Source organism: Passer domesticus, chromosome 5 (genome assembly GCF_036417665.1).
Source record: "Passer domesticus isolate bPasDom1 chromosome 5, bPasDom1.hap1, whole genome shotgun sequence".
Lineage (NCBI taxonomy): Eukaryota > Metazoa > Chordata > Aves > Passeriformes > Passeridae > Passer > Passer domesticus.
Window position 1 is genome coordinate 36,187,577 of NC_087478.1, and position 20,025 is coordinate 36,207,601.

The 20,025-nt window shown below is 42.4% G+C and overlaps 2 protein-coding genes across 2 annotated transcripts in view; one reads left to right on the forward strand and one right to left on the reverse strand.

Annotated features, from left to right (window-relative positions):
- ZDHHC17 (zinc finger DHHC-type palmitoyltransferase 17) overlaps window positions 1-9,316 on the forward strand; it is a 64,553-nt gene extending 55,237 nt beyond the window's left edge. Inside the window, exons 14-17 of the mRNA XM_064419571.1 lie at window positions 2,474-2,557; window positions 2,944-3,101; window positions 3,879-3,973; window positions 5,980-9,316. Coding sequence (XP_064275641.1) covers window positions 2,474-2,557; window positions 2,944-3,101; window positions 3,879-3,973; window positions 5,980-6,118 — 476 coding nt within the window. The 3' untranslated portion in view covers window positions 6,119-9,316. The remainder of the gene's footprint in view (window positions 1-2,473; window positions 2,558-2,943; window positions 3,102-3,878; window positions 3,974-5,979) is intronic.
- A 1,629-nt stretch (window positions 9,317-10,945) lies between these two features.
- CSRP2 (cysteine and glycine rich protein 2) lies at window positions 10,946-19,626 on the reverse strand. The gene is made up of 6 exons (XM_064419572.1): window positions 19,537-19,626; window positions 15,833-15,951; window positions 13,729-13,897; window positions 12,617-12,749; window positions 11,857-11,950; window positions 10,946-11,255 (listed from the first exon to the last, which is right to left on the reverse strand). The coding sequence occupies exons 2-6, from the start codon at window positions 15,942-15,944 to the stop codon at window positions 11,179-11,181; spliced, it is 585 nt and encodes a 194-aa protein (XP_064275642.1). The 5' UTR covers window positions 15,945-15,951; window positions 19,537-19,626; the 3' UTR covers window positions 10,946-11,178.
- Window positions 19,627-20,025: the final 399 nt, after the last annotated feature.

Consider the following 20,025-nt stretch of genomic DNA (forward strand, 5'->3'; position numbering starts at 1 on the left):
AATCAAGAGTAAAATAGTTGATCCTGGCATTTAAATTGTAACAGAACATCTCTAAAGTCTCATTGAGATCAACTTGTATCACCCCCTTCTGTTTTATGTTTCCTACAGATGTAACTATCTGAGATATTTTTGGTTTATATTTTAGATGTTTTATGATGAAAAAATAAGAAATTTTTTAGTTCAGGTTTTACAAGAGTACTGAGGAATACAGGTCAATGGGACAGAAAGATCCAGTATTTTAATCAGTAACCAGAAAAAAACAAAAAACAAATGGAGGAGGAAAGACCTTAGTTTGTGTGTATTGAGAGAGTGTATGAGTGATGGGATTATGATGGGTGGAGGTTTTTAAATCACAGTGATGATGGAAAAGTATAATCTGTTTTTTAGTGGTGGTGTACAGAGTAGGGTGACTGGAGTAAACCTTAGGGCCCTTGAAAGTATGCTGGGAAAAAGCATTGGAAAACACAGTATGGGAGCTGGAGCTGAACTGGAGGGAGTGATGGTCTGAGCAGCCTTATATGGCTTCTCTGTCTCAGATTGGTACGTGGTCACTCCAAGCATGGGATTGCAGTACAGAATCCATTCTTAAAACAGCATTTGTGGTATGCTTGCCAAAAAGGGAAACATGAATCATGCCTTTCTGGAAAGGTGGAATTTGGATGTGTGTGGAATGTGTTAAAAGGACAAGAATGTTGCTAAAGATAGGACTGAGAAATCTTGTATGAGTGTTTACAGACACTCTGAAATAAATCTTTTGGGAATAAAACTTGGCACAAAAAGACCTAGAATATTTTTACCATTTTAAGTGGTTGACAAAAAGTGGAGACTATTTGAAAAATACATGAATTGGCAACTAGGGCAAATTGTTTTCCTCAAAGTTTTGGTTGAAATGCAGCAAGCAAATCTCTGGAAGTGATTATATTTATCTTCTAAATGGAGTATCAAAATAGCATTATGTTTTTCTAGAGTTTTTTTAAATGTTATTTTAACTGCAGAGGATTACTCTATTCCTGCCTGTCCAGGAGGCAGCTGTACTGTGTTTTGCCTAATCTTATTCAAAATACAGTTTCTCCAGTTTGGTTTTTTTTCACATTTTTCTTTCTTTTAAACTGCAATCAAGATTGTACTATTTCATTTATAGTTTTAAATGCTACACCCATGTTTTTACCTCACACATGTGGATTTCCTGTTATGCAGAATTTTGTTTAGTATCATTAAAGATGTTGCTGAGAGAAGCATCCCTTCAGATGCCTCTCAGATGGGCTTCTAGGCCACTGTTTAACTTCTGTGTTCTTTATAGAATGTCGTTTATGAAACTTAACAGTTCTAAAATTTAGAATGCAAATTAAATTATACCTTAGAGACATTCCCAACACTTTCTCATATGCCCTTAGGTGATCGAAGGCAATATTACAACGTAATTTTGTGTTTTCAGGAACTTGTTTGATTTTCAAGGAAGAGTCTTATGTTTAGTCTAGCTTGTGTTATATGTATGTTTTTCCTCATCTCTTATTTATACAGTCTTTCAGCTCACTTGCTAAAAGCACTTGATTATTTTCTGCCTCCAGAGGATGCTCTTGTTTTAGCAGGGAAAACATTTGACATAATAAAGAAGTAAATGCTGTGCTGGTAAACGATGACAGCCAAATCTTTTGTAGCCCATTATCGTCTCTGTGGGTTTAGTTTACAGCCTGGAGCTGTTGGAAGGTTGCAACATTGGACATATTTTACAAACAGAAGGAAGGCTGAGTACTTCAGAATTATGATGTACTCTAATAAGAGGCATATTTTTAGCTCTACTACTGTTAAAAATAGATCAGTCTTCTAGTAACTGAGTTTTCTTGCATTAGAATTCTGTCTAAAGCAGAGTAGTTTTTATCCCATTCATTGTTACAGCTAGTTCTTAGGCCTTGTCTGTTCAGTTGCAGGTATTTGTTTTACAAGTTTTACTAGATATTTTATTTTTACCTAGCTTCATCAGGCATCCAAACATATAATGTAAGTTAGCTTGTTATCAAGGAAGGTTGTATATTTTCTCATATTTCTGTTACTTTTCAGAAAGCGAACTCTGTCATTTGATAATTTTTTCAGTGGATTTAAAAAAATACTTATTAATGTGTAATTCCTGGCTGATAAAAGCTCTGCGACAACTGTTACCAACTTTGCTCTAAATATTGTCTATCAATAATTTTATTACTTCATGAAAGAGGTTGCAAATTATTTAATTAATTGCAGTTGTAACATGACAGAAAATGAAAGAAAAGTTGCTTTGTTGTCTGAGAAATTAAAAAAAAAATCATAAGTAAACCAGCTAATTTCACTGTCTTGAAGTTTTATGGGCTTAATATTGTAGCATAATGTTTCTTATAAAATAAGAAGCAGTACATCTAAGCAAGCAATTAAACTTTCTGGTGTAATGTTGTCTTTCTGCTGCTGAAAGTGTAGTAATTTGGTCCCTGTTGTGCAACTTTAGGAGCAGGGAACCATCGCTATTTTATGGGCTACCTGTTCTTCCTGCTTTTTATGATCTGCTGGATGATCTATGGATGTATCTCTTGTGAGTAAATGTGATTTTTTTCATCTTTTTTTAAATTATTTCTAAATACTTCATTTCCTCATATGGATTTTTATAGATCTTTGCATTATCAGAGTTTTGGGTATCTTTATCCTGGAATTGAACTGCACATTGATATTTTATTATATTGGGTATTTTAATTTAGAAGATGTTTTTCTTGTTCTAAATCTTCTTCATCACAGACAGGTATATGCATGTGTCATGTATTCAAGGAGTTGGGAAAGGAAGAGAGAGCAAGTAAAGCTCAGAATTCTGGCACTTACCATTTTCTTATTTAATTTAACACATTCTAATGTGGGCATTATATGTTGCTGTAAAACAAACTTACCTTAAATCTTTATATTTTTTGACTTTTTATTTTCCTCTAGACTGGGGTTTCCACTGTGAGACAAGTTACACAAAGGATGGATTTTGGACCTACGTTACACAGATTGCTACCTGTTCCCCGTGGATGTTTTGGATGTTTCTAAACAGTGTGTTTCACTTCATGTGGGTGGCTGTGTTACTCATGTGTCAGATGTATCAGGTATGGAAGAACACTTCACTCATAATGCTGTGTCTTGGGAGTGACATAAGAATATCAAATAGTTCTGTTATTCAAATTTTCATGTTCATTGTGCTAGACCAAGTTTAATCTCTCAGCCTTGCTGGAGGAGGCAAGCCTCTGCTGTCTCACAGTATTTTTTTGTGCAAGAGGTTAAAATACCTACCTCCTGCTTTCCATTCTCAAAATGGCCAAAAGGTAAAACAGACCAGTAAAAGACAATAAAGACTAATAGAGGATAAGAGCCATGAGGCCAACTTATAATAATGCTGTATGTTATTAGTAGAAAGGGAGTGGTAGCTTGAAAGAGGATGCAATAATTTCTTAACACTGCTTCAATGTGTGTTGAAGCCATTTTATTGTACTCTAATCTGACCAAACCCAAGTTTTCTTTATCCTTTCTGTGGAAAGAAAAGTCATACTGAAAGCCTTGAAGTATGACATGTCATTAATGAACCATGAGACTTAATCTTTCCAGAAGATTTCCTGGAAATAGAAATTATCCTCTAAGGCTTAGATACAACTTTTCAGGAAATTTTAAGTTTTGTCCTCCACTTTTACAATATTTGTTACCTACAACATATATCAATTTCAAAGTCTTATGGTTTATGTTTGCTTCTGATAATTTCCCCAGTCAAAAAGTTGTTTCTTTAAAAATAAATTTAAACCAGTAAATTTGGTCCTTTTTCAGTCTGTCTCATACAGTACTTGGTTGCATATTTTTATGTGAGCTAAATTACTTATTCTTCCTGTCTCAAGATATCTTGCTTGGGTATCACAACAAATGAAAGGATGAATGCAAGAAGATATAAGCACTTTAAAGTTACAACCACATCTATTGAAAGCCCATTCAAGTAAGTTCTGAAGCATATACCAATTTCTTATTTGTATAGCCTTGCATACATTTGAATTATATTGCTTGTTGAAACAGAACACACCTGAGTACTTCCAGACTGTCTTCTCTACTTGGAGTGCTGAATCTTGTCAGCTATTTTCAGTCACGCATTCTGTCCAGTTAAAGCAAGTGATTAATGTTTTGTAGTGTAGGGTGCATAAACACTGAAAAGAATGTTTTCCAGCACTGGTTGTATTTCACTGTAGAGTTGATGGGGAAATAAATATCCTCTTTATAAAGCAAATGCTCAAACCAGAGGTAGTTGCTTACTGCAGCATGTCTATGTTGACCTGGACATTCATTTCCACACCGGGCACTTTCTCCTGAGTAATACTTACTGTGCTGTTGAAGTTGCTCTATGCAGTAGCTCCTCTTTCTCTACTGTGAGAAAAGAGGCTTCACTTTCTTCCAGAAAGTGAAGAGCATGGCCAAAGCTATTTGTGGGGAAGGGAGCAGGATGCCCCAGGAACTGAAGTGGGTGTTGCATGGGTGAGAGCAAGCTGTTGCATACAGTTTTTGGGCATCAGTGTGTGAAAGAGTAGGTTGGGATTCTGGTTTCTGTAGTGATGAGGGTGCAAGATGAAAGATGGGGGCTCAGGGATGAAATAGCACTGGGAATATGGGGTCATGGAGCAGCTTGTGGAGGCAAAGCAGGACATAAATGAAGACATGAAGCTGGTATATTGCTGGGTTGAGAGCACGTTACAAAAGGAGATGGAAAACAAAAAGAGCAAGTCTCATCCTGCTGCACATGCTGTGTCTCCTGTGGGAGCTGCTGCTCTTTCTGGTGCCACCCGGAGTAAAGGAGATAGGAGATGGAAATTCTGATCAGGAGTAGTCAGCATGGATTCACACAATCCTGTGCAATGAGCTCTAGGATGACCCTGGCTGAACCAGGGACCCACTGTGCTCCCTTTCAACCTGCCCATTCCATGATTCTGTTCTGTAGCAGATGGATTTCTGTGCTATGAATTTGTGTGGTCTTTTAAAAATATTTTCATAGAAAACTTGTAGTGAGAAGTAGATGAGCATCTCTATGTAGTTGAAGTGTTCTACAGATTAGAGTTGTAACAAAACCAGATAATTTGCCTGGAAAACATGGGGTGGTACACAGGATAGGAAAAAAGTGCTGGTTTGATCCCAAATTACTGTCACATTCACAAATCATTTTAACTGTAATAGCTGCTATTATAAAAATTACACCTGAAAATAACACCAGATGTCTGAAATAACTGACTTAGCATCACCTGTCACATGAAGCATTGACATCAAATAGTTTCATCTCCTTTTTGCTTAGACCTGCTCTCTCATATGTCATTACATGAACTTTTCTTCCAGAAAATTATTATCTATTCAGCCCCTGTCTAATTAAGTTAAAAATCCCCAGCAGGTTGGGAGTTTTTCTGTGGGTTTCTTAAATATTTGACAGTTAATTGATTCAGCCACAGAAAGTGCTTGACTAGTTCATTTAATTCAGATGATGCTTTCTTAATTTTGTGTTGTCAAGGGACCTGGTTGATTCTAGACCTGCAGCTGGTGAACCAGTATGTATGCAGAAACAGATACCAATAAATATGGAAATTAGTCTAGGAAGACATTAATTTCATGCCATTTTGTTTTGTATCCATCTGTATAATGCAACTGTCCTCTTAGAACAGGATCTGAACTACCAGGTTGTGCTATATGATGATGGACTGCTAAAAACATCTTCTGGTAGATAGTGGAAGAAAGTTGGTGTCTTGATTATGCCTAAGAATCAAACATTCACCAGTCTGGTGACCACTTCTTATTTCAGAACTTATTCATCAATTTGCTTATCAAGTATAAGAAAAATTCTGAACAGAGCTCGTTTTCTAAACTTAGAAACTTCAAGGGTGAAGAATCAAATGGGTAGGTAGGCAAAAGATTATTTGTTAGATGAACTGTGATATTGCTTGCTAATGTGTGTTTTTCTTTTGCTTTTAGCCATGGATGTATAAGGAACATTATAGACTTCTTTGAATTCAGATGCTGTGGTCTTTTTCGGCCTGTTATTGTGGACTGGACAAGGCAGTATACAATAGAATATGACCAAACTTCAGGATCAGGCTACCAGCTGGTGTAGCACCACCTTCATCCTGTGAGCATATCATCCTGAGTGGTGCCTGAAAAATTTTCTGTCTCTCTCTCTCGACTCCGCATCCCTTGAAGAGTAGCATGCTATGTGTAAGGCTGATGATGAATCATAAAGGTACCTTCTCTTCATCAGAATTTTATTAACAAAAAGTAAAAATGGACAGAATAAACTGCCAAACCTGATAAGGAAGAGGAGGAAGATCAAAAAGGGATTTTAACAGTTCTTAACATGAGAATTATTCATGACAACATATTCACAGTATTTGTTATCAGGTTTTTTATTTAAGGTCTTTCACAATGGAGCATGAGATTATTGAAGTATTGACATAAGTAGTTACATTGTGCTGAGCAGAAAAAATTGTATCCCAATATCAATAATTCCACTGAAACAAGAATCTAGAATATAAAACTAAATTTCATGATATGGAGTTCACTGATCGCTATGTTGTAGTTCCTGTAATGTGATTTTTTTAATACAGATTTTCTGTAGTAATATGTACATTGAAAAATGTGCTTTTCAGTACTGTTATAAACATCCTGTGGTGGGGATCCCCTGTAACATGTTAAGTTATAGCAGTAAGGCACGTCAGATAATGTTGAGTAAAAATATGTTGCCCACGTTTTTTGGTGATTGTTTCTGCCACCAGTTAGTGGTACAACTAAATACTTGTAATAACCCTGTTCTGAAATATAGTCTGAAATAAACAGCTGCGCCAACAAGGAAAGCTTTTCTGTCAAAGTTAAAGCCCTGCCTAAATGCATGATGCACCTGTAAAATTAGTTTACAGTATATAATGTTCAGGGAAAAAAGTGGGAAAAAATAATTATCTTTGAAGTAATTGTATAAGCAACTTACAAACTAGCAGTGTTTTAGTATTAGGTTTGGTCCTCATACAGAACAGTGTAGTGTATTTGGAGACACGTTGGAAGAGAAATTACATGGGGGATACTACAAATGTAACAAAAGTCTCAGTTATAAAAAGACAACATAGTTTTAAATTGAATGCAATTGGAGAAGAAGAACCCAAAGTTGCCTCAAATGCTTATTTCGTTTGAATGTGAAATAATGGAACCCAACTTTAACAAAAACAAAAAATTATGAATCCCCATAATGGCACGTGCACACAGAAAATGCAGAGCAGTGTTCTGAAGAAGGTGGTGTATTGGCACGTGGAAATCACCCTTAATTTCTGTTTTTAAGTTCTCATGCTACAGATGTGTTTGGAAGGTAAGGAATGATCTGAAATTGCATTCCAAAGGGGCTTTTTTTGAATGTGATGCACTGATTTTTGTTATGGTGTTTTCATATATTCATAGTGAATTGTTCACTGCTTCCTTAACTATTGTTTACAGAGAGACTGAGAATCAGTTTAGTTCTCTTCTAAGTGCTGTAGCAACCCAGTGGTTCAAGGAACCTGTGAGGGGAGTTTGGGGAGGGTGCTGAAAGCAGATGTCTGAGACCAGTGTAAAGAATGTGTATCTGTATATAAATAATTTATCAAATAGTTTTCTCTCTGTGAGTGTGTGTTTAGTGTATTTAAAGCTGCTCATTTTCATTTTATTCAACCAAAAAAGTATAGGAAGATATCTAATGAGCTTTTAGTGATGTTAAATATTGCTGTTAATAGGCATTATGCCCTGCAAATTCACTGCATGTTTGATGCTTGGCAAAATTAGCGTTTTCTGTAATACGCAGATTACAGGTAATAAAGCAATCTAGTGGTATTCCCGGCCCTTGCCTTAGTAGGAGGAGCAGTGAAACTGTAAATAGTTGATGTTCAGTATTTGCAAGTAAACATTTTTTCTGTAGTTGTTCATTGATCTCAAGACACACACTTAGTTTGCAAGTACCAGATATCAGGATTTACAGAAGTGCAGCATTAGAGTCCTTGAATGTTTAATACTGGAAAAATCAATGTTGTCTTGGACACTTTTAACAGGAGCGGTTTGGGTATAGGGATGAAGAAGCTTTGGCTACTGTTGTCAGACAAAATTTGTAATCCTAACAAAAACATGCTCTATTTCTGTGAAAACAATTGACTTCAGTTATCCATATTTTTTTCTAATCAGAAAAAAGCATGAAAGCTTTACACTATGGTTTGTTTTAATCACCAATGATGTTTGCATATTTGTTCATTCATTTCTTTTTTCACATTTTAGTTGGGGGTTGGTTGACTTGAGGAGCTTCAATACACTTTATAAAATATCACCCAGGCACCAGAAGAGCAGTTCAGTGCATGATGCAAGTTCAGTCATATTTGCCCAGTAGCATTAAATGCCATGAATTGCATCATGCACTCCATGTCAAAAATGTTTGCAAAAGAAGAGGTGATCCTTGGTAGCACGTAGCAAGTTCTGCGCTATTTACATGTCAGTAGCTCTCTGGTGACAGATTTGTTGAGACCTCCAAAATCTGAGCGATAGTAGGTAGTTGTGAAAATTGACATGCATATATGATTTAGGATGTATGAAGTTTCCAGTGTAAAATGTAACTTGTCTTGAGTAACACTGAATTGTTGATGTGAAATTATAAAGCAAGCAGGGGGGAGCCAACTATGCAGCATTTTTTCTGTCAAGTTATCAAACTTAAAATTCACTTGTTGAACCAAAACTGCATTGCTTCTGAAACTTAAGCTGATCCAGACCAACAGCAGATCAGAGCAACTTAATCTGACATAGGTAGAGTAAATAGGAATTTTGTCTTGGCCCTAAACATGTGCTGTTTCTTTGCAGGTTTTTGTATTCTTTGAGGTCCACCAGATTTTTTTTCAATTAATGTGTAAAACAGCATCACTACATTTTAAGCTGTGGATTTTTTTGTATATTATTTATAACTGTGCCAAGTATTATTTTAATACTGTCGAGATCTTGATGTGTATTGTGAACAAAAAAAAAATCTGTAAAATGTTTAATAAACTAGCTCTCCTTACATAAATTAAATCTGTTAAATTTTGTAAGTTATTAATCAAATAAATATTGACTCTTAGATGCAGTGTTTGTATTGACTTGGGGTGTGATTTCATACAGTGTAGTTGGTGTCCAGTTTCAGAAGCCTTTCTGGAAAAATGTACAGGTGTCTTACAGATGGCATGCACTCAAATCTGTACAGATGCAAAATCCTATGAGTTACTACTGTGGTAAATTATACCTTTGTACTACCAATTAAAGTTGGCATTCACCAGTTAAATATTCCTGTCTTTTGAGTGAAGCCTGCTGGCAAGGTAACATTTCTTAAGGGAGAACTCCATCTAGGGAATGTTTCACGTGGCCTGATGTACTTACATAATGACGTTTGAGGTATCCTAAGCGTCAGCCAGGCATCTGCATAGAGCTAGGATGTGTCACCAAGATGTGTCCTTTAGGGTGGCACTTGCAGGACACAGACTGCCTTGGCTATTCTGATCCATGCTAAAGGTTAGGGTTTGAGTAGAAATAAGATAACAGAGTTCGAGTCTAATCAGGATATTTATAACCAGCAATGTGTATTACAGTGTAAGGCTAGGACTTAGGAGCACATCTAAAGGGAGGAAAAAAGTTGAGTCCTGTTTTGGTATTGACATTGAGAATTGGTGGTGGTGTTCTCCCCTTCCCCAAGCAGTCTTCCTGGTGAGGCTGTGTCTGGGCTGACCACCCTTTGGCTTGTCAGGAAGTGACCAGGGCAGACTTTGACCTGTGCTGAAGATCTCCATCCAAGATTTGCAGTGCTCCATCAGAGGAATTGCTGTGCTTGGGAGTCCTGGTGATTTGAAAGCTGATTCCTGGGTTTGGGTTTTTTTGGAAAGAAGTCAGTCCTCTGCACCCCCATATACCTCAACTATGGTTCAGTGCCTTGCACCTCCCATTAGCTGCCTTTTAGTAAAATCAGACTTCCTTGAAAAAATTTCCTTTAGTAAAATCAGACCTCCTATGAAAGCAATGTTGATGGTTAGCAGGACAGAGTTTTTCCTAGGTTTCCTAGGCTGTGCTGTTGTTTGCTGCCTCACTCCCACCTGAAATGTGCTGCTTCAGAGTTACTGTTGTCTTTTTCAGCTCTAATCTTTCTTGCTCTGTGAACTGGACAAGCTCTTGGGTCACTGAGCTGGCTTGTTTTTCCTGCTATCCACATGGTTCTTTTATAACCTGTACAAAATGCTCTTTGTGTATTAGAGTAGTACATATTTTTCTAATTAGGCTTTTGGCTCGAACTGCTTCACTGCCTCAGACCGTGGTCAGAGATGTTGCTTGAAACTGCTTTAGACCATGCTGACACACTTGCTTAATGTGTCATTGCAGCAGTCCCAGTCCCAGTTATATGTGTTTCCATAAATTCAGTGTTGTGAAAGGTTCTTTTATCCCCAAAAAAAGTATCAGCTTGCTTCTCAAACCAGACAAGAGTTTCAAAGTTCTTTTTTATTTTAACCTAACTTATTGATCTGCAGCTGTCTTGGTGAAATATTCCTGCACAGTAAGGTCTGTGCATAACTTCAGTACTACAGCATGCTCAGCCCCCCAGAATATTATGGTTTGGTTTTCATTTACTAGAGACTGTGCCAGAGACAGGCAGCCATTTAGGCACACAGGTATCCCTTATCTGTCACTTTCAGAGCTGTGTCACCATACAGAGCAGTAGATTAAGATTTACTGCTTTTGTGCAGTGAGCAGCTCTTTGCCTTGCACATATTATGGTGTGATATTGGAGAGTTATTCAGCTCTGAAGGCCATGACTGTGTATGTCCAGCTTTCAGCAGAGCTGTGCATCAAGTCTATAAAGCATCATTTTTTCCACCCCTGAAGTACCCAGCAACACTCCCCTCACATTTACTGATGACGACAACACTTAGGGTATATCAACAAGCAAAGCTTTATTGAATTGATACTCAGTATTAAAAGTGTTACAGTGTGATACACAAGGCGAAGAAAAAAGCAGTGTGTGTGTTTGTTTTTAAAATCATTGGCTGAAGGTACACTACAGTAACTAGTATCTGTTTCACAGTAGTTAGTAACATTTAGGAAACTCTCTTGTTCCTTCTGGCAGGATCTCAGCAGAGCTGGAAGGCGTTTTTAGCCCCCTCACTGGGCATGAACAAGGGCACCTGCTCCCTGGCCATACCCAAATCCCTTGGGGCCAAAGTTCTTCGCGTAACAACCTGTGAGAAAGATGAATATGCAGTAGCTGAGTGTTCTGGCACATTAATTAAGAACAGCACTGTCTGGGCTAAGATTCTCAGCAGCTTCTCCTTAGTCACTAGAATATCTCCCTGGGAAGCAACACTTAGAAACATTTTGTTAAGCTCATAACTAACAGGACTGAACTCGGTAGCCAGGTCTGTGTAGCTCCCAGCCCACTCTGTGAGAGCAGTTCACAGGTCAGGTCTGTGGCTTGGTATCTGTTAAGACATGTGTTGTCATCAAACCACTGTGTGGATCAAGTTTATATCCACAACCACTCAAGAAGGCAGAGCATAATGCGTGCTGGCTTGTTTCCCTACTCTGATCAGGCACAGGGCAAGGCTGCTGCTGCATTTCTCAGTATGTGATGTTTTACTTGATGCAGATGTCAACCACATCAGTAGCTTTAGTAATATCTATTACATTTTTACTCTATTTTTTTTTGCTCTATTGCTAGGACTTACAGAGCACTTCCATGTGAACATGAGCCTGAAAGTTCTTATATCAGCAAAATATTGACTATTTGTCCTTGTAAGGTATCTTGAACCATAAACAAATGCTCTTTGCGTCTTTTCTCACCTTTACAATAGATTTCTCCCTCTTTTTCAGTTAGGGTTGTAGATTCTAGGCTTTTGCCACACTTGGCACATCGGAAGCAGTTCTTGTGCCATGGCTAGGAAAAAAATAAAGAAGGTAGTATTAATACATAGGCTGCCCAAGTTGGTAAAAAACCACACTGACTGGAGATATCTACATCACTATTGATTAGAGACTGGTGCAATGAAAAGCAGCTCAAGTGCACCAGTAGCAGACAAGAGCACCTGCATTTCTGTGAGCAGCACAAAGCCCTAGATCCCACCCAGCATCCTGCCCAGAGCAGCATTCTGAAAGGTTTGGGCTTGCTGTGATGAATTCAGAGCACATCTTGGCTCTCTGCAGTGAGTGAGTCAGACAGCTGGCAGCCTGACATGCAGTTTAACATGGTATTTTCAGAGACCATCCCCTTTAGATGAAACACTCTGCCTCCCTCACAAGCTGCACACCTAAAGATTGTTTCCTCTTCTGGGTGAGAGGGGCTTCTGTTGTTTGCTTAAAGTCTCTCGCATGAGACAATATAAAATACTCACCTCTGAAATCTAAGGTGATCACTCATAACCCTGCATTTCAAGTGCCTTTTTTTTTTCCAATTAAGTTGATTGATTTGACTATTTCCAGTGCAAAGAAATGCAATTTTAAGCTAAGTGCCCTGCAGCTGGTTCCCTGCTGGGACTGACATAACACACCTTGTTCAATTTAAAGTCCACACAGCAGGAACAAAACAGCACATGAAGTTCCTTACCTTTCCAGCTCCTATTACTTTCTCTGCTGCATAAACGGAATCACCACACCTAGAGCATTTCTCTGTCCCTCCAAACTTCTGAGCAAACTTGGAAGGGTTTGGATTTGTGGTGGGCCGGTGAGGAGAAGGCGTGCTGAAAGAAACAGGACATTTGTTTTCTCTGCTCTTTTACTAAATGATCTCTTGCTCTGCTTAGCAACATGAACAGACCAGCACCCAGCACATGGTACAGAACACAGTACTGCTGCAAAACTGAAGAAGTAAGTTACCAGCAAGGCTATCCAATTACACTTGGTAGGGAAAAAACCAAAGCCACAACAACAAGAAAAGAAAGGCCATGCTTTAAAGGATAAAAAGAAGCTACTGTAAAGGCTGATTTCCTGAGGAGCCTTCCCCTTTTCACTTAACTAGAAGAACTGAACTCCACCAGAACATGGATTTTTCAGATAGTAAGCTACAAATTATTCCATTAAGTCCCTATCCATTGATTATAATCAGGAACCTGAATGGATCACTGAACCTTGGCTGCAGAGCATATATCATATAAACATTAAGCAATAATTTGGGAACTTGCATGAAGCAAGTTGTGAGATGTATCTCAGCTTCTTTGCACATGGTCTGCTTTACAGCAAGAACTTAATCAGATTAGGAGTGTTTACTATTTAATGTGACTTTTGGTTTTGGCTATAATTAAGCACAAATGATTCTTCATTTGCCAGTTAAAAATTCATTCTGCTTGTAGCCCCAGATTCTCAGCTGTCCAAATCCATCCCTGCAAGAACCTGTTGAACAGGACAGCAATGTGACACCCAGACTCACCTCTGAGCTCATGCAATGCCATCAGGAGCTCCATAATCCAGTCCCCTATGGCTCATTCAGAAGATGAGCATGTCCCTGCTTGCACTAACTCCTGCTTCTACTGTTCCGACTCACAGAGTCACCAGTGGGAGCTTTGTGCAACGCAGGTTCAATGCCCTGCATTCAACTAGACCGGGGTATTTTGCAGCATTTCTATTCCAAACATGAACATAAACAAAATCCAGCCTGAAAGACTCCTCTGAAAATAGTACTGAAGGACAAGGGCCACGCACCCCCCAGCTCAGTTCACTCACCTCTCAGGCTTGATTCCTAGTCTCTCTCCCCTGTCCATGTTCAGCGTGCCTGCCCCTTGGCCATATCCATAACCTTTTGGCCCATACTTTTTCCCATAGCAAGATTTGCAGTAAACTTCAGCATCATGAATTGCTACAGTTGTGCTGTCCAAGTTTTTCCGGCAGACCACTGGAGGTAAAAAAAAAAAAAAGTTAAACTGCCCTAAGGGACTATTTCCATCAGCACATACAATAAGCCAAAAATCAAGTGAGAAGTGATGTTATGGTTTTCCCTGTCCAAAATTCTTCCCATTAGGCAGTAGGACCACCAGAGATTAGAGGGAAAAAGTTGCTGTTTGAATTTGTGAATTGTGCTTAGCCCCATAAAGGGCTCTATTCCCTCCCACCTCTTCATGACCATGACATTTAAAGCCTGGAAACTTGCCGTGGTTTGATGAACAAGGCTGCTCAGAAACCCAGAGAGGGCAGTCAGCAGTTTCCCTTGACAGATGCCATACAGCATGAAGCAAAAGCCTATCAGTACAGAAGAGCCCCTGCCCTGCCCTATCCTTTTGGCCAGAGTGGGGTTGGGAAAAAAACCAAATCATCAAGGTTTCCCACCCCTATCCCCCACCTCAGTACTGCTTCAGGGCAGAGCTGGGGCTGGTTCACAGCTGTCACCGGAGGGGCTGTGCTTTTCTGGCATTCCTAAATCGTCCTCCAGCACAATGCAAGCCCTCTACTCAAGGTTACAGTAGAAGGGAGAACTATTTCCTTCTTAAACCTCCTTTTGTGTGCCAACTGGCATGCTCTTTCCATCTGCAACAGCATTATGTCCATGGAAAAGAATTTTGGGGAGAAAAAAAGAAACGCCCTCATGAATTTTTTTGTTTAAAGATTTTAATGTCTGCAAAACATTGGGTGACTTTTGCTTATGGCAATCCTTAGCTCTAAGGTTCTTTTTATAAGACACTAATATCCAATAGGTAAATCAATTAATGCATGTTTGTTAAGTCTACAGACTTTAACCCCAACATAAGTATGCACTAAGGAAACCATGTATTCAGACACACTAGAGCCATTGTTTGACTGCAAGTTCCAGGTTTCTTTTAATAGTAACTCCCATAAAAGGTTGAAAATGAGGCAGCCGAGGCATCTAATCTTTGTTTTTTGTAACCACTGTAGAGCTCAAGGAAAGGAGTGTAGGTGTGCCGGGGCTCTCAATGCCAGCACAGCACACCAAGGTTAGGCAGCAGACTTAACAGCAAACTTGTCTGAGAGGCACAGCTGTAACTGCAGCCAACACAAGGCTGAACCCTAGCTCTGTCCATATGTATTAATCACCAACAAGTGGGGCAAAAGGAGTACCTGATGTTTGCAATAAGGTACAATTCTCTGATTCAGACAGAGAGGCTGTCTGCCTGCAAAGTAGGAGCCTCTGATTCACAGAGACCCTTTGTTCCCTTCATCTAAGGAGAGGTATTTTCAGCATAGAAAGTGATTTTCAATGCCTCACTGGGCTTGTTGGTTGGACTGGAAAATAATGCTTTGGACTCCTTTCATCTGAAATAAACCACAGGCCTTTGTGCCAAGAAAGTTTAGGCTTCTGGCTGTGCTAAAGCATCAACAACTCGGCTGTGCTCGTGAGCACTGCTGTCTTGGTCTGCACAGGACTCCAGGGCAGCAGTTTGGTAACTGTTCCTTCAGCTTCTGCCAGCCCCAGGACCAAGGGGAGAAGCCCAGCTGAGCTCAGATCAGTGCAAAGAAGGCTCTGCCACTGGCCTTCCTCCTCTGCATGAGCAACACTTAAGCCAGGCTTCCAGCCTCAGGATCCCTTAGACTCCTGAGGAAAAGGCTGGCAAGAGTGCAAATGGATGTGCTTTGCTCTGAGACATACATCTCACCCCTGATATGACAAAACCTCTCCAGCTCTCCAGCAGGTGAGCTCTCCCCTCAGGACTGCCAAGCCCAGGAAGCACATGGGGAAGCAGGAATCATGATGGACAAAGTCACCTCTGGCCACTGCCATCCCCAGTGTGTCACAGGTACCAGCTGAGTCTGGGACACCTCCTGTGCTGTGACTCCCACAGCTATGGCAGGAGAGATTTTGGAGGAGAATACTTACTGCAGAGGAAGCAGCACCGGTGGAAGCTCCTCCCGTCGCACTGCACCTCCTCAGCGTGGTAGACGGTGCGGCCACAGGCACCGCATTTGTTGCCACCTCCCCAGTTCGGCATGGTGGTTCTGTGTGCCCAGCCAGGCAGCAGGGGAGAAGGGGAGATGTTTGTTAAATGCAGTGTCCTCCATCACCCTGGCCCAGGATAACTGGGCTTACAGGCTCCTTTAAACCAGGTCTGTGAAGTTTGTGTGGCATCAGAGCACAACTCTGTAATTTCATCAACTGTTTAAAAACAGTGACCCTCCACTGCGTGAGAAGTTTTTGGGACCAGTTCAACTTCCCAGCTCTTCAGATGCCAGAGCAGACTTAAAGGCTTAGGCAGGCTCTCTACGGCTATTTGTAAAAGCAGACTAGCTGGCAAGGGGAACAGAGACCACTGCTGCTGAACAGCAAGAAAAACAGAGACACAGTCTTCACGAGCCATGTCCTCTATCCCTGCCTGGGGATTTTGAAACTTACATAAATTGGATATGCACAAATTACAGTTTCATGCACAAGAGCTTTACTGTACCTGGAACGAATGCCCCCCCAGATGGATATAATTTCAGTTTCTATGCTTCACTAATGCTGGGCCTCTTGCCTGACAGAAGCAAACCAATTGTACCAACAAGGACATTTTGTTTTACTGCAGGGCCTGTCATTTGGGATGCGGTACAAGCCAAAGTTCACTTCACCAGAAAACTACTTATTACGGTTGTAGGAACATTCTGAGCTCCTTTGAGATCACACCTGCACTTCAAAGAAGTTTAAGGGGGACTATTTTCCAGGGACTCCACCCCTGTTACATGAACTGCACCTTTACCAGGCCAGTATATCAACCAAACCCAACTGCTCAAGTAGCTACAGCTGATTTAAAAGGAAGTGAAAACCCCTCTCATGCAATACTTGCAATAGACACTCAGAAAACTGTGGGGACAGGCATCTACCCACTGTGTCAACCTGTAGCCTTGGGAACCGTCTCTTACATTAAGCCAGAAGCAGTAGCTGTCCCTGCTCCCTGCCGAACTCCCCTGCACTCTCTGGCACCACCATCAGCGGTTCCCCCCAGCTCCTCCCACAACTGCCTGGGGTTACAGCTCCAAAGCGGAGCCCTGCCCACCACAGTCCAGATTTCTGGGGCTTTCTCCTGCTGCCACCACCGTGAGCTAACACAGCTGTGTTTGCTGAAGGCTCATCTTGCTGTCAGCCTGAACTGCCCTTGGCTTGTGACTGCTGTTTAAGGCTGGTTTGCTCTCCTGCAGCTCAGCACCACCAGCTCTCCCCAGCACAGAGCTGCCAAGAGCAGCCAGACAGGGTTACTGCCTCCAGAGCTCTACCCAGCAGAGCTGCTCAGCACTCATCACCCCAGTGCTCCTCACTGATCCTCATTCACACAGGGCTTTTGGACAAGGACCATGGTTTGCCCACTGGAAGCTCAAAAGGCACCTCCTGCCACCCTACCCCACCAGCAGGAGCATTCCCTCCCTGCAGAGTCCCCACACAGCAGTACAGGTCCATTTTCAGGGAGGGAGATTAGGGAGGAATTTTGGAAGGAATTTCTTGGAAGCTTCTGACTTTTCTCTGCAAAACTCACCTTCAGTTGCCCTGAGAAGCTCTCCTAGGCTTGACAAGGAGAAGATACACACAAAGCCTGCTGCCTTCAGTTAACTCTGCACTCATCCCTCTGAGCCAGAAGCAGAGGACTACCAATCTCCATTGCCTCCCTTGTCAACAGAGAGGAACTGGAAGTGCCACCCCAGGGAGCCAGAGAGGAGCACTTTGCTTCAAGAGCTCTTTTCACTAAGGGGCTCTTCTCCCAACGTGTGGGACAGGCCTCAGTGCAGGGCGAGCTGCCTCGCACCCCAGGCGAGGCAGAGCAGACTCCCCAGTCACAACTGAGAGCAGCAGTTTTGGCTAAACCTGAATTACGTGACCCATCTTGCTTGGTAAAACAAGCCTCCCACCCTCAGCACGAGCAGCAGGTCAGCAGTTTTAGGGATGCAAGGTAGGATGTGTGGTTCCCAAGTAAGACAGCTGCCAGGTAGCTGCTGCAAGACCTTTGTCCAAGACAGGCAGACAGCAATTCATGGCATGTGGGAAAATAAGATTAGTTTATTAACCTAAACTGGGGCACCTTAGGTACATTCCTAAGCAACAGCTTAGGAAACTTGCTCAGAGTGGCTGAGCAGTGCCATTTGCACACTGACACCAATTACTGAGATAGCCCTTTGTTTAATACTTCCATGGGATTAGCATCATTACTGCTCCATGGTTTAGCACTAATACCCTGACCTGGCTCATAAAATTAGTTTTATGACATTTCCCACTTTGCTTTTGTCATTCTTGGCACAACTGTACAGTCTAAAACTCAAGATTCCATTTCTTTTATCCAAGTGCTTGGCTGTGCTACTGCACAGCAGCTGACATCAATCACAGCAAAGAGCGTCCTTAGCTAAAGAGAATATAGGCTGCACAACGCTTTGGAAAAGGAATGCATGGACTGGAAAAAAAAATAAAAGAAAAGAGAAGAGATTCCTTTCCACTCGGTAAGCTTTCCAAAATGTAAATGGTATTTGGTACAAGAACTACTTCTGTCTTTTCCTCTCATCACCACCATGCTCGTGTTTTATTGTGCATTTACATGAGCCTACATTATTTTAATCATTTTGTCAGCAAACAATAATTTAGTTTTCATGCAAACTAGAGCTGAGGACCTGAATCAGGTTTCCCTAGCTTTACCCCAGATTTCACATGCAATATTGGGCAACACAGGGTGCAGCTCCACCCTTTCTTCCCCGAGAGAGACAGAATACTAGATGACCCGACAACCATTAGCTGACTCAAAACTTCTGATAAGGGCTTTGGGAATTCATTAAATGAAAAATAAAAAGGAACTGAAGTTGGTACTCATCAAGGGTCAAGGTAACCGTATTCTCTTTCAGAGAAGGTATTTCCATTTATCCTCCCGTGATGTTCCTATGACGCTTGCGTGGGAAGAAGGGCAATATTTCCTCAGTTACTCAACAGCAGGAGCTCCTCCTGGCAGCGGTGCTCCGGAGGCGCCTCAGGCCGGTGCCTGCAGCAGCTGTGCCCGGGACACGGCGCCGGCCCGGCCCCAGCAGCTGTGCCCGGGACACGGCACCGGCCCGGCCCCAGCAGCGCTGCCCCGGGCTCCTTCCCCAGCCCCACGTTCAGACCTCCAGCCCCGCCTCAAGCCTGCCCTGCTCCCTCGGGACTCCCTGGCTACTTCACGCAGGCCCCTGGGGAGCTCAAAAGCAGCAATTAAAATCCAGGTGATCTCACCGCCAACACCAACAATTCCGGCTGTCTGCTGCGGCTTGACGGCAGCTGCTCGCAGCCAGCACGTCATCCGCGGGACAAGCCGCGGTGCCGCCAAGTCCTTTCCGACCCGTTTGTTACAGCGGCTCTGACTCAGGAGACCTAAGCCAGCCGCAAGACAGACAGGCAAGAATTCCAGGCTATCCAGTTATCCTAGACGGCTTTTTCGGCGGCCCGTCGGGGAAGCCCGGTGCGTGGCAGCTCCATCATTAGAGCAGCCAGGCAGCGGGACCGGGTGAGCATCGCCCCCGGCCCGCCTTGTGCCGCTCGCCACCCCCGACCCCTGCCCGGGCCGGGGGCCGATCCAGCCTCCCCCCTGCCCCAGCACTCACCTCAACTCCGATCGGCGCCTCTCGGCACAGCGCGGCCCCGCGGCGCCTTAAAGGGCCGGGGCGGAGCCATGAGGGCCGGGCCTCGCCGCTGGCCCTGCCCGCGCTGGGCCGGGGCCGGGGCCGGGGCCGGGGCCGGGGCTGGGGCTGGAGGGGTCGGCCCTGCCCGGGAGGCAGCGGGAGATGTCCCAGCTGCGGCCTCGCACCGCAGGACCCAGCTTGTGGTTTTACCCAGTTTTAGGATTTTGCTTGACATACTTGCAGGCTCCGTAACCGTGTTTCCCCAGAGCAGAGGGGTCGGGAAAGAGGTTTCCCAGGATGTGAGGAGCGGGAGAAGGCTCCTGTGGGAGTCCGCGCCCGGCTCGTGGGAGCCTCGGGGACTCGGCACCGCAGCTGCCGCCGAAACACTGCTCCACTGGGGACTGATCAGGAGGGGCCTTAATAGTTTCACAAAAGGCCGGCAATTAGGGCTGTCTACAGCATGCTGGAGAA

Bases quoted from the DNA above. Each gene is read 5' to 3' on its own strand.
- CSRP2 (XM_064419572.1), bottom strand. From the start codon at position 15,944: ATGCCGAACTGGGGAGGTGGCAACAAATGCGGTGCCTGTGGCCGCACC. The intron at 12,750-13,728 runs GTGAGTGAACTG...TGTTTCTTTCAG, and splicing joins CTAGGAATCAAGCCTGAGAG to CACGCCTTCTCCTCACCGGC. The intron at 11,951-12,616 runs GTAAGGAACTTC...TTTTTTTCCTAG, and splicing joins AAGTAATAGGAGCTGGAAAG to CCATGGCACAAGAACTGCTT.